This window comes from Hypomesus transpacificus, chromosome 11 (assembly GCF_021917145.1).
Source record: "Hypomesus transpacificus isolate Combined female chromosome 11, fHypTra1, whole genome shotgun sequence".
In the NCBI taxonomy this organism is placed as follows: Eukaryota; Metazoa; Chordata; class Actinopteri; order Osmeriformes; family Osmeridae; genus Hypomesus; species Hypomesus transpacificus.
This window is the reverse complement of record NC_061070.1, coordinates 10,632,247-10,644,515: the sequence shown is the minus strand read 5'-3', so window position 1 is coordinate 10,644,515 and position 12,269 is coordinate 10,632,247. Positions and strand designations below refer to the sequence as shown.

The following is a 12,269-nucleotide window of genomic DNA, read 5'->3' as shown; positions in this document are numbered from 1 at the left end:
TGACACGCCCGCCCCACCCTGGCAACTACGCTGTGACATATCCCCTTTGCCATGAGACTGTCCCCCCAACCCCCCCCCCCCCCCCCTCCTCCCCCCATCCCCCCCCATCCCCTCTTCTACACCATGACGATGATGTATACAGTACTAAACCATGTGATGTTCTGCTGGCTCTGCGTAGTGTTCCTGACCGTGTGCTGTGGGCCCTGGCTTCCCTTCTCTATACCTAGCACCCCGCCAGGCAAGGCTCCATCCATCGTGTGTTCACACAGCCATGGGAAGGCTCTTGTATCCGGGTAGAAAACAGATGCGGTGACTTGGACTCAAGTTATCAAAACAGGGAAGGGTGAAAACGGAGGGAAGCGAGGGGGGGGGGGGGGGGGGGGGGGGGGGGGGGGCGGAATAGTTGACCTTATATTCTACTGTTACCTATCTGATTGGCTGGAAGGAGGGGAGACGCCTTGATACACTTACGAAAAAGATATGAAATACAGAAAATAACTATTAAAAGCCACACAATCTTAACAACCAAACTATATATGCAGTTTTACAAGAGGAAGAAATATGCATGTCTACTTTCTGGTCATATTTTTCACTGTCTGTGTTTACTTGATTAAGTAATGGAAATCTGTATATGTTACCTGCATTCTAAAGGTTTATTGAAAAGGCTCTGTCTCAGATATTGAAATCAAGTGATGTTATCACATAAAATGTGCAAAAAAATATATATTAAAAGCCTTAGCTTGGTATGTTCCCCTTTTATTAGTAAATGTATTGCATTGTAACCATATACTAAGGGGCTTCATATGACTATACTCTTGAGTTCTCATTTGGATGCTGGATTTTGCATGACCATACAATTAATAAAATCCTGAATTTAAAACTATCAAGTGTTTGTTTGAATGTCAGTAGATCATATCTTTGTTATTATTGAAACAATCTTGAAGTATTTAATAAAAATCGAATTTAAACATAGGATGTGTCTACGTTCTCATTGGGTACACACATTTCTATAATTACGGCGCAGGCTAGTTCCTATGGTATCGATTTAACAGGGCACCACCTTGATATTATAATATCACCTTCCAATTACAACAACAACAGTATAGGAAACAGCTGCTTCTGAACAAAGTCTTTATAGACACCATAACTAGGCCTAATAGAAAATGGAAGCTAGAAAAGGCTTTAAAAGAGATACCATAAACGCATTAGAGATGAAATCTATTCTGTGTTCTGTACCCTCTCTTGGTAATCAGATTGCACTCAAACGAGAAATGCTGAATATTGTGGTAACATTATTAACAGCATGAAAACTCCCACGTAATTCATAAACACACATCCACCCAGTCAGTTATGCGTCAGTGAAAATAATAAAAAGGCATAACCTTCGGACCATATGATTATTTTATTGCCAGATGTTCCTGTAAGCCATCACACGTCAACACCTAAATAGGCAAATCAAAAAAAATATTTGATAGACCTTAAAACCATGACAGGAAATCAGAGAGTGGGCTTTTCTCCCGTGCAAAGTGTTTTTCATAATGTGCACATGAGTTTGAAACTCATTATTGTTAAAAAAGGATTTGGGAATCAGCTGGGATTGGAGTGTCTCATTAAAACAGTCCTTCACAGACAAACACTTTATTGGTCTATTGATCCTCTTTTTAATCAGTGTTCACAAAAGGGAGACCTGTCACAACCAGGCTGTGGAAACAGGCAGTCTGCTGTACTTCTCATATAGTAGAATTGAGTTTTAGCACCCATGTGTCAGAGCACAAAGTATATGGGAGTCTCCCAGTCAAATCTTGGAAGACATTTCCCTTGACAATAATGGATCGTACTGTCAATGGTGTCAATGGTTGATTATAGTAAAATTGTGTTAAAATGTCCTCCCACCGTATTGATTGCAGAAGCTGATCGTTTTCAACTGACATATGGACAACAATGGAAAATTGTTGATTAGATTAGCCTTCCACCGTAACCCATAATGTGCTTTGGTTAAAGTCATGCTTAGGTTAAGACAAGGATTTTCTTTTGATGCTGTTATACAATGTGCTGTAGATATTGCCAAAAGGAACTCGTCCAAAAATCCACAAGGAAGACACAAACTTGGTAACACTGTAATATACTGTATACTGTAATAGCCTAATACTTTAACCGTCTATGCACAGAGCATAGAACACACGTTGAATCTCCATAGTAAATGTCTGTTTCTCTTAAATAGCGTTAACATATAAAATGTTGAAGGTAATTAAATCTAGGGTGCCATACATGTGCAAACACTTCATTTGACAACATACTGTACACAAATTCCTATGCTATCTATTCAATGTCACATAGAATTGTTTGGTTTATTTTGTTAAGTTAGTTTACATTTAGTATTTTGCTTAGTAGTGGATTTGATATTTGACAGGACAAGGAATATTTGGGATTGCGTGTATTGGTCTCCCCAGCTTGTGCTTCAGTCATAGGCTACTTTTATCAGCTCTTTGTCAAATGACTTGTGATGTGAGAGATGTGTGGGTCAGTGCTTATTGTCCCTATGTGCTTGCCATTGGCCCGAATGATAAGAAGTTGGAAGATGGCCGCAGCCATGGAAAACATGTTAGATAGAAACATCAGTCTCGTCACACACCTTCCCCACTCCTTCAGCATTCTCCACCAAGAGAAGGTTGGTTTGCGTGGTCCAAACTGGTTTGATGCGGTTGAGGGTTGGTGGTGGCACACGGTGCTGAAAGTCTGTGGTTGTGTAGACCACAAGGGGCAGTGGGGCGGTCAGTTTAGCTGGACTCATTGAGCATGGACAGGACTGTGTCAGCCTGGGAAGCCAGTTTGGTGTTGGAACTCCCCGACAGCTTGCTGAGGCTTTCCTTCAGGTTCAGGGAATCCATCTGCTCTTTCATCATGCCTGGGGGGGGGGGGGGGGGGGGGGGGGGGAATGAGGGCAGAAAGGAGGAATAATTGGGGATATAGGAGACAGAGAGGAAAGAAGAAAAGAGATGTTGATTGAGAGTGAGGAAGACACAGAAGGCATAAGAGAATAACACCCACCCCATCCACGCCTGTGTGTGTGTGTGTGTGTATTGTATGGGTGTGTATATATGCATGTGTCTGCATTTGTATGTGTGTACCATGTGTCTATGAGTGTGTGTTAGTGTCTTCATCCCACTGTGGTACCTACCAGAGTTTACCAGGCTGCAGATGAGACCTAAGGCGCTGAACTTGACCTCTGACGCCCCCACAGGATCCTCCAACATCTTCTGCAGCGTGGGCAACAGCTCAGCCTCCTGGAACGAGTCCTGCATGGAGTCTGAACACACACACACACACACGCTTAAACAACATGGAGTCTGAACACACACACACACACACACTTAAACAACATGGAGTCTGAACACACACACACACACACACTTAAACAACATGGAGTCTGATCACACACACCCTTACACAACAGACCCACACATCTAACAGCATGTTGGGTTTGTTTTATTGATCAACAGCCATCAAAGCTCTTGTCGTGTCAGGCAATCCCAGCAGAGGGTTTACCCTACAGTAGTTGCCTGTGGATACATGGTACCAAAGACACAGTAACAAATACAGAGCTTTCTATCAATCAATCCCTTACCCATGTCAATAGCAGAGGCTATCGCCAGAGCAACCAGGGCTTCATTCTGCATGATGACGTGCTCACTGGTTGCCATGGAGATGAGGTGCCGTACCCCATCTGCTTTGGTAACAGCGTGGACCACTTCCTGTACAGAGAGAAGAGGGAGGTGTCGGTTATGTACGCCTATGTGTGGAAATATTCAAGTGAAGCAAACAGCCCTTCGTGCACCCATCTGTCTCTTTGCGTGTGGGGTGTTCATCCGCCAGGAATGTGGGTGAACGTAAATTTGAACGGGAGTGTGTGTAAGTGTGAGAGAGAGAGAGAGACTCACCAGGTTGCGGCTGTGTCTAATGAGGGCAGCCAGGAGACGGTTGGCCTCCCCTCTGACCCCTGCATGGTCCTTGGCTTCGCACCACTCCATGACCCGGCTCAGCAGCACCTCGTCCATCCCCAGCACGGTGGCTGCCTCCTCTGACACCCACACAGACAGAGGGGGGGGAGAGGGAGGTGCATCCCCGTCCGTGAAGGACACCAGGACAAGGCCGACGGAGGGAAGGGAGAGGTGGACGAGAGGAGGCGCAGAGGTTGAAAGGTAGACGTGAGGCGATAGAGGTGTGGACGTAGAGGAAGATATAGAGATAGAAGAGCAGATGGACAAATGGGAATGTAGAGGTGGTGGAGCGGAGGTAAACATCGAGTTGTAGAGCAGGAGAGAATAACAGTAGAGAGAGTGTGTAAAAAACGTCTGGAGTACTGGAGTACGGTAATTAAGGGGACCTAACAGCACTGCCGTGCAATTTCATGCGACAGGTCGTCGCCCTTTCTCATGTACTCTGGCTCGCTTCAGAATCGGAATGAATAGGCTGTGATTCCAACTGTGGCTTCACACATCTACCATAACTTTCCCTTCAACAGGGGGGCGTTAATGATACCCATTCAGTCTGACTTAGCTGGTTCGGTGTCACGGGTCTACATTTGGAAGCCTGCTATTACCGCACGTTAAGTCGTATTAAAATTCGTGTTTTGATCGAAAACAAACACAGGAAACGTTGAAGCCCCTCCTTCTTACCTTGGCCGTCCACCATCATCCGAAGGGTCCCCAGCAGTTTGAACTGGACGGGGGGCATGTCAGAGCGCAGCAGGCTCTTTATCCTCTCAGTCACCCCATCCTCCAACATGCGCACTTTGTTAGTGCCTGGACACAACAGAGAGGAGAGAGGGCTCATGTAGGTTCAGACAGAAGTGTGTGTCTGTGTTTGTGTGTGGTCCCGTACCTGGTATGGCCAGGTTACGGAGCGCGCTCAGTCCAGCGTGCTGCACAGACACATCTCCCTCGTCCACGTGCTGCTCCAGCAGAGTCAGGATGTGAGGCACCACCCCCAGCTCCAGCATCTTCACACAGTTACTGTCTGAGAGAGAGACAGAGAGAGACAGAGAGAGAGACATAGAGAGAGACAGAGAGAGAGAGAGAGAGAGAGAGAGAGAGAGAGAGAGAGAAAGAGAGAGAGGGAGGGAGAGATACAGAAAGAGAGGGAGAGAGAGGGAGAGAGAGAGAGAGTGAGACGGACGGGCAGAGATTGAGTGAGTGAGTAAGTGAGTGACAGAGAAAGACAGAGGGTGAGATAGAGAGTTGACAAGATGTAATTTATTTGAAGGGAACAGTGACATCTCAAAATAGACACAGAACATTGGGCACCCAGAACTCAAGTGAAACCTTTCAAAACTTGTTTCCTTTTTTTCAAACAGTCTCACCATTCCTGGCAAAGTTGGCAATAGCCAGCGCCCCAGACAGTTGCAGCTGAGAGTGGGAGGACTGGAGCCAGGACAGAACATCCTGGTAAACTGTCCCTGTGCCCTCGCCAAAACATTTCTGCATCGAGTCGTCTGAAACACCACACACAGACGGTGGGTTATTGATGGGATTTCGTTGTCATGATCGATTTCTGCAGTGTTATCATCGATTACCATGGTCACAAACATCCCCACCATCATGGGCCGGGTTTCCCAGATTCATTAAGAAGCTCTTAACGCTAAGATCTTCTTAAGAACGTTCTAAGGGCGCTCTCGAACGCTCTTAGAACGTTCTTAAGAAGATCTTAGCGTTAAGAGCTTCTTAATGAATCTGGGAAACCCGGCCATTATCAACATTGTCACTGTCATCTTGAATGGGACACACTCTCCTTCCTCCTCTAAAACTCTGAGGTCAAAGGAGTCCACAGTCAAGTCCAGAGTCAACAACTTGATGGATTTTCAGTTCACTTGAATCCTCCTCTATAGACTAACACCAGGTACTATTTTACAGTACTCCCCCAGAACTTTGTAGAATCACCTCCTCCCGGCTTGATTAGGAGGAATAAATAAAAGGCTCATGTGAACTGAGGAAGTGAGGTCATAAGTCAGGGACAGACTGGACAGTACTGGTTGAGGATGTGTAATGAAGGGGCTGGGGGTATCTGCCTGAGTTACTCACCCCCTAGCAGGAGAGACACAATGAGGTTGGAGGCGATCTTAATGCTGCAGAGGTCATGAGGGTCGGAGCCCCCCTGCAGCCCCCGGATCATCTCAGACAGACCCTCGGGCACCCCCGACTCCACAAACTGCAGCTTCAGCACATCTGGAGGAGCAGGAGGAAAGCCAGGAGCAAAAAAATCAACGTTGTGTTTGTCGACCTAGATTTCACATTGATCCAAATCACGAACCTCATCTGGATCCTGGCTCCCCCTGTTAAATATTGCAAACGGCCCCGAATTTGTGATCATCCTTGTATGAATGTAAATCACACCATGCAATGAGATTCATCGTGACGCTACGAATCACGAAGCGAGGTGGAATAGGGCCTGGCCTCACCGCTCTCTCCCAGCGATCCCAGCACCTCCAAGATGATGTGCCTGCGTTCGGCATCAGGTGCGCGTTTCAGCTGGAAGGTCAGGACCTCGGCCACGGACAGCTCCGCCAGGGCCTCCCGCGCCGTGTCTGAAAGGTCAAAGGTCAGTCTGTAACTCGCGGCGAACCGATCAGGGACACGTTCGGAGCTGTCCCCAATCTGGAACATTCCAAGACGTGGATTGCGCTTTTTCTCCTCACCCATATCGGCGAGGTTACAGAGGGCCAGGAGGCAAACGTTGACCAGGGGGTCGTTCTCCGGGTATTCCCTCATGATGGCCACCAGCCTTGGGATCACTCCACTCTGCACCAGCTGGTCTTGCTGTGCCGCTGGGGGGGGGAGGGGGGTCGTCGAGGGGTTGGGGGTTAGTAGGGGAGTGGGGGGATATGAATTATAGATGGAGACTGAGGAGGGCAGGCGTTCAAAACATCCAGTCTTTCTCATACTCTGGCTCGCACATGTTTCCACCCACCAGCCTCACACGCTCCGACACTGTCTAACATGACTCATCAGTATCGCTCATCTCTGGTCACTGTAGCTGACAGTGACAGACAGAGTGACAGTGACAGGGTCCCCTGCCTGTCGGTTGGCCACGGTCACTCACTGTTGTCGAAACAGATGCGTCCGATGGCTCTGCCCGTGCTCAGCAACAGCTCCTGGTCAGCGCTGTGGAGATGGGGCACCAGGGCGGTCACCAGGCCAGCTTCGATGCACGGATCCCTCACTGCAGCTTCAACACAAAGGGAAACACAAGTGGGGAGAGTGATGAACACGAGCAGGGCCCCGTGTTTCCTTTTATTGACAGCTGATTATTGACAGCTGTGTAAAGAAGCAACCAGTTTCACCTATCTGACTAGGTTTGACCCATGGCTTTTGGAAGGAAGGAAGGAAAGAAGGAAGGAAGGAAGGAAGGAAGGAAGGAAGAAAGGAAGGATGTATCTTCAAAGTGTTCAAAAAGAGCCCTGAAGGGCGACCAGACGAGCAAAGGCAACATCTGAATACAAAGAAAGCTCTAAAAAAAAGTTTTTAAAGGTCTGATTAGCATTGACAAAAATTCAAAGGACACATGCGGAGCAGGGGTGATGAATATGCATTCCTAAATAATGAGGATTCAACTCACTGGGGAAGGTTCGCCCATGAGAACACACTACCATCACAGCTGGATTGGAACTATTCAAAGGCTTCCAGTCACAGGAGAGAATCTTTTTAATCAGGGAGTCTTTCAACGATGATGTCTTGAATCACAAAGTGGGCCTGATTTTCAACCTCAAAGTCGACAGTTTGGTAATGCTAGTCTGTATCCGTATCCACCCCCCCCCCCCCTGTCCCCTGGTCCTGAAGAATGACACCATACCTTCCCGTGCCATCTCGGCCACCACCAGGGCTACTGTCTTGGTGAGGGGGCTCTTCCTTCTCAGGGCCTGGGCCAAGATGGGCAGAATGCCACTCTTGGCTATCTCCACAGCTGCACCTTTCTCTGTGGACACAGCCGTGCACACACACACACACACGTCAAACACACCAATTGAACCAAACGACCAAAACGTTACGATTCTGTATCATATGATGTCGATTATCGCATGAACTTCATATATAAACGAGTGCGATGACATTGACGTACGACATCGGCAAAACCACTTCATTGCCAGCTATTGATGCCTCGAGGCAAAAAAATACCTCATTATACATCGATCATCGCAACCAAGTACTATGTATAATGTATTTTTCCTGTGGGGCAACTAATGATGTCCTTTTGCTGAGTACAGGTCACCCTTGGCTCTCCCCCACACTTTCTGCTGAGCACTGAATGGAACCCCACTGGGATTCCAGGAGGACACTGGAAAAGGCCTGAAATAGACTCCTTCATTTGAGCTTTGGAGCTGGTCATTATAGTAGCTGTGTGGCGCTGGGGGGTAAACCCAGTATTAACTGATGGTGCTTCTCTGTCACAGTGGACCACAACAGCCCAGGGAGGAGGCTGGTCACACTGTCAGGGTAGGCCTGCTGCCATGGCAACGTCCCCACCCTCCCTATTTGAGGGGAGCCATTTAAAGCCGTTTATGTAACCCTAACCCCTCAGATGAATTAAAGGAAGGGTGGCCGAGTGTGTGTGTGCATGCGTGTGTGTGTGTATTTGGTGGGGTGAGGCTGCATGCAGGGAGCTTTTTGCTTTTGACCATGCGCGTGTGCTCGTTCTGGCATCTTTCCACACAGCCTTAATCTTACCTTTCACTCACAGCCACTATCTCTCTCTCCACCCCCACCCACCCATCCTCCTCGCGATATGAATTAGGACTAACCCCTACCACCTCCCCCCCCCCCCCTGCCCCCCAAGGCTTTCCAAATCCACCTGGGCCTGTGAAGCCATGCGGAGCCACGGCGACTTTCTCCCCCACCCCTTTCATCATGGGGTAGTGTTATCCGGGCTCCACAATCCCCATAGAGACTGACTGAGACAGACAACTGGCATTTAACCGATTTCATGACGCCCCTCTGGCAGAGAAACAGAGCCGTGGGGGGGTTTGCAGGAGCTGAGATAACACGTCCCCCCCGCCTCACTGTGCTGCCGTGTGGATCCAGAGACGCGAGAGGAGGGGGCTCTCGACACGTTTGCACCCCTTTTTCACATCAGAGGAGAGGCAAGGCTTTTTATAGAGTCAGAGATTTGGGCCAAGGCTTCATCAGACATCTGGTTGAGCTAATAAATATCTTATATGGAGGTGAGAAAAAGGAGAAAATGAAGTGAGGAAAGAGTCAGTGCCTCTGCATCATCCCATCTTGACGGCAACACTGGATTTCCACACTAAAATGTTCTCTAATGGTCTCAGTAACATTGTCTACCAAACTATATTTCCTCTTCTATACTCGCTGTATTTCCATGAGTGTCTGCTAAATTAATCAAATGTCAAATTGCTAAATGTAACCATGTTGTTGCAAAGCTAATAATGTCGAAGCCTGATCCGTGTGTTTGCGATCCCTTGTGGACACACCAGGCTCGCATGTTGACAGTAGGGGGGGGGGCATCGCTGGGAACATGGCAGCAGTGAGATGGATAGAAGAGGGTGCAGGTTTGGCTGGAGCCGAGGCTCATTGCCCTTGTCTCTGGGGATCATCATGGTGCAGTAAAACACACAGCGAGACAAGAACGTGAAGAATGATATGAGAGGGCAGTACTGTAGGCAGTACTGTAGGTACTGAGGTTAACACTTGTGGATGAAACCAGGTCCCCCCGGCTGGCTCTAGCTAGCTGTGGCATGAAAGACACAGCCTGGGATGCACATCACAAATATAGTAGATGGATGGATGATTGATGGATAATATTGTACATGGATGGATGGATAGATGGATGGATAGATGGATGGAGAGATAGACAGATAGACGGACGGACGGACGGACCCACTCACTCTTATCCAGTAGTGTAGCCAGCAAGGTTTCCAGGTGAGGCTTGAGTTCCTCCTCTACGAGTTCTGTGCTCACACTTATAGCCTCGAGGGCCTTGCTCAGAGAGTCTGGAACACACGAAGATAGGCATACCTCCTTTCATCCATACATGAAGGCATTGACACATAGGCTAGGCAGAAAGTATTATTATTGTCATACAGGCAGGCACACCCCCACACTCATACTCATTTTCTACATCAGCATTGTTCCATCTTCTAAATCACGTAATGCAGACATTCATGGACAGCACATCAATGTTTCCAGTTCTACTACACATTCACACATCAATCCTGGAAACTGCAACCCCCATAATTCGGAAGAAATGCGTATGCATATCCTAGTGTTTTATTATAGCACAGATATATCATAACTACAGTCCAAGCCCTTATCCATCACCTTGCCCTGTCAAAAGCCTGGACACTGTGGAATGGCTGAGCAAAGTCGTAACTCTACCCTAGCCAGAGTGAACTGCTTTCTACTTTGATAATGACCAGTAACATTTCCCACCACTGCAGGCATTGCAAATTAATTGAGCTGCATTGCATCTCTGTTAAATAAGATAGCATACACTATGTATGCAGAGGAGGCTGCATGCATAAAATATAGAAGAAGATATAGCTTTACGAGGGAATGGAGGAGTTTTACCCTGTTAAAGAGTAGATAACGAGCCTCAGGCTTGGAGACAACCATTTTTTACACGAGCGCGTGTATGTGATAGACAGAGAAAAAGTATATTTGTTTCTAGAAATATCTGACAGCCTCCACACGACATACATTTTTGACATTGGCTCGTCCCATCACACACAGAGCCTCAAGTTGTCTGGGAGGGATTCAGAGCTCATTCAGTCTTTTGATATGACTGTGCTGTACTGCCAACATGCTCTAGAAAGCACAGCCACAGACAGAGCTACCTAAAGGACTCTAATCACTCTGGCTAATCCCTGATAAGTAGTGTCAAAATAGACCTACGGTGGCGGACTAGTAGAACCAGACATATTATTCCAGGTAACATACTGGCCTACTAATTAGACTTTTGTAACTTGTACTGTAAAAGCCATTCAAATTTACAGGACTAGACTCATTAACACTAATTAACCCTGCAGAGAGTAAACTACCCTTAGTTCTTGGTAAAGCAATGTGTCACACTAACAGCATGTTTCCAGATGAAAACCTTTCATCTCTCTCTTTCTCTCTCTCTCTCTCTCTCTCTCTCTCTTTCTCTCTCTTTCTCTCTCTCTCTTTCTCTCTCTATATCTTTCTCCCTCCCTCCCTCTCTCCCTCTCTCCCTCTCTCCCTCTCTCTATCTCTCTCTCTCAAGGTGCTGTCCCATCCCTGTTCTCCAGTGGTCACCTGGTCGATTGTTAATAGTAGGTCATCCTGACCTTTAAAACACACAGGAACTAGCCTAAGACACATTGGCTTTCCGTCTCCTGGAATCCAGCCTCACTTTTATCCCTGTTGATCCGTCGCCCCCAGCTCCATGGCTCAGACATGCGTACACACAGATGCACAGACACACGCACATACGCACACACCTAGATTTACACACGAGGATGAGCACATGCACACACAAACTCATTGACTCAAACACACACACACACACACACACGCCATGCAGGCAGATAGGACTCAGTCGGATCATTTGCTACTCACCCATGTCTGCCATGGCTGCAGGATGGCAGGCGCTCTCTCACTCTCACTCTGTCTCAATGCCGGCTGTCTGGCTGTTCTCCTCTCTCTGCTGCTGCCTCTGCTGTCGCTGCCTGTGTGTGTGTGCGTGCGCGTGTGTGCGTGTGTGAGTGTGTGTTTGACTCGGTAATGAGAGGGGAGCAGCCCCCCCTCCTTCAGGCCAGGCGTGCCCTGGTGTTCAGTTTCTCCGCTCTGCTCCCTCGTCTCTGACGGCCGTGTTGCCTACGTCCCTCTCTCTCTCTCTCTCTCTCTCTCTCTCTCTCTCTCTCTCGACCACCTTCCGCTCTATCGCCCAGCTCTGGCCCTCGCGCTGCGCTTGCGTTCTCCCTCTCTCTTCGCTTGCTCTCTCTCTCTTTCTCTCGTTCTCCACCCTCCTTCTCTCTCTCTGTCAATCTCCCACACACAGTCGGTTGCTATTGGTTTCCCCCGTACCACTCACTGCCTGACTCTCAATATGATTCTCCCCTGTCTTTCGTCTTTTGTCTTTCTCCCTCCCCCACCCTTTCATGTCTCCCTCTCTCTCTCTCCTTCTCTGTCTTTTCCATGCTGTCTCTACCTCTCTTGGGCCCTCCTTTGCGCTCCATTTATGATAAGCTCTAAATCCTAAATCTCTCCAAAGCTCATCAGTTGATTATTAGCCCATGGGAG

The 12,269-nt window shown here is 47.9% G+C and overlaps 1 protein-coding gene across 1 annotated transcript; it reads right to left on the bottom strand.

The window, feature by feature from the left end:
- Positions 1–1,313: 1,313 nt before the first annotated feature.
- si:dkey-191g9.5 (rap1 GTPase-GDP dissociation stimulator 1) lies at positions 1,314–11,671 on the bottom strand. The gene is made up of 14 exons (XM_047028950.1): positions 11,586–11,671; positions 9,896–10,000; positions 7,846–7,968; positions 7,096–7,221; positions 6,692–6,820; positions 6,455–6,580; positions 6,078–6,221; positions 5,360–5,491; positions 4,882–5,016; positions 4,677–4,802; positions 3,939–4,078; positions 3,626–3,752; positions 3,179–3,307; positions 1,314–2,905 (listed from the first exon to the last, which is right to left on the bottom strand). The coding sequence occupies exons 1-14, from the start codon at positions 11,596–11,598 to the stop codon at positions 2,778–2,780; spliced, it is 1,683 nt and encodes a 560-aa protein (XP_046884906.1). The 5' UTR covers positions 11,599–11,671; the 3' UTR covers positions 1,314–2,777.
- Positions 11,672–12,269: the final 598 nt, after the last annotated feature.

Bases quoted from the DNA above. Each gene is read 5' to 3' on its own strand.
- si:dkey-191g9.5 (XM_047028950.1), bottom strand. The intron at 6,222-6,454 runs GTGAGGCCAGGC...CTGCTCCTCCAG, and splicing joins GGGATCGCTGGGAGAGAGCG to ATGTGCTGAAGCTGCAGTTT. The intron at 4,803-4,881 runs GTACGGGACCAC...TGTTGTGTCCAG, and splicing joins CCGTAACCTGGCCATACCAG to GCACTAACAAAGTGCGCATG.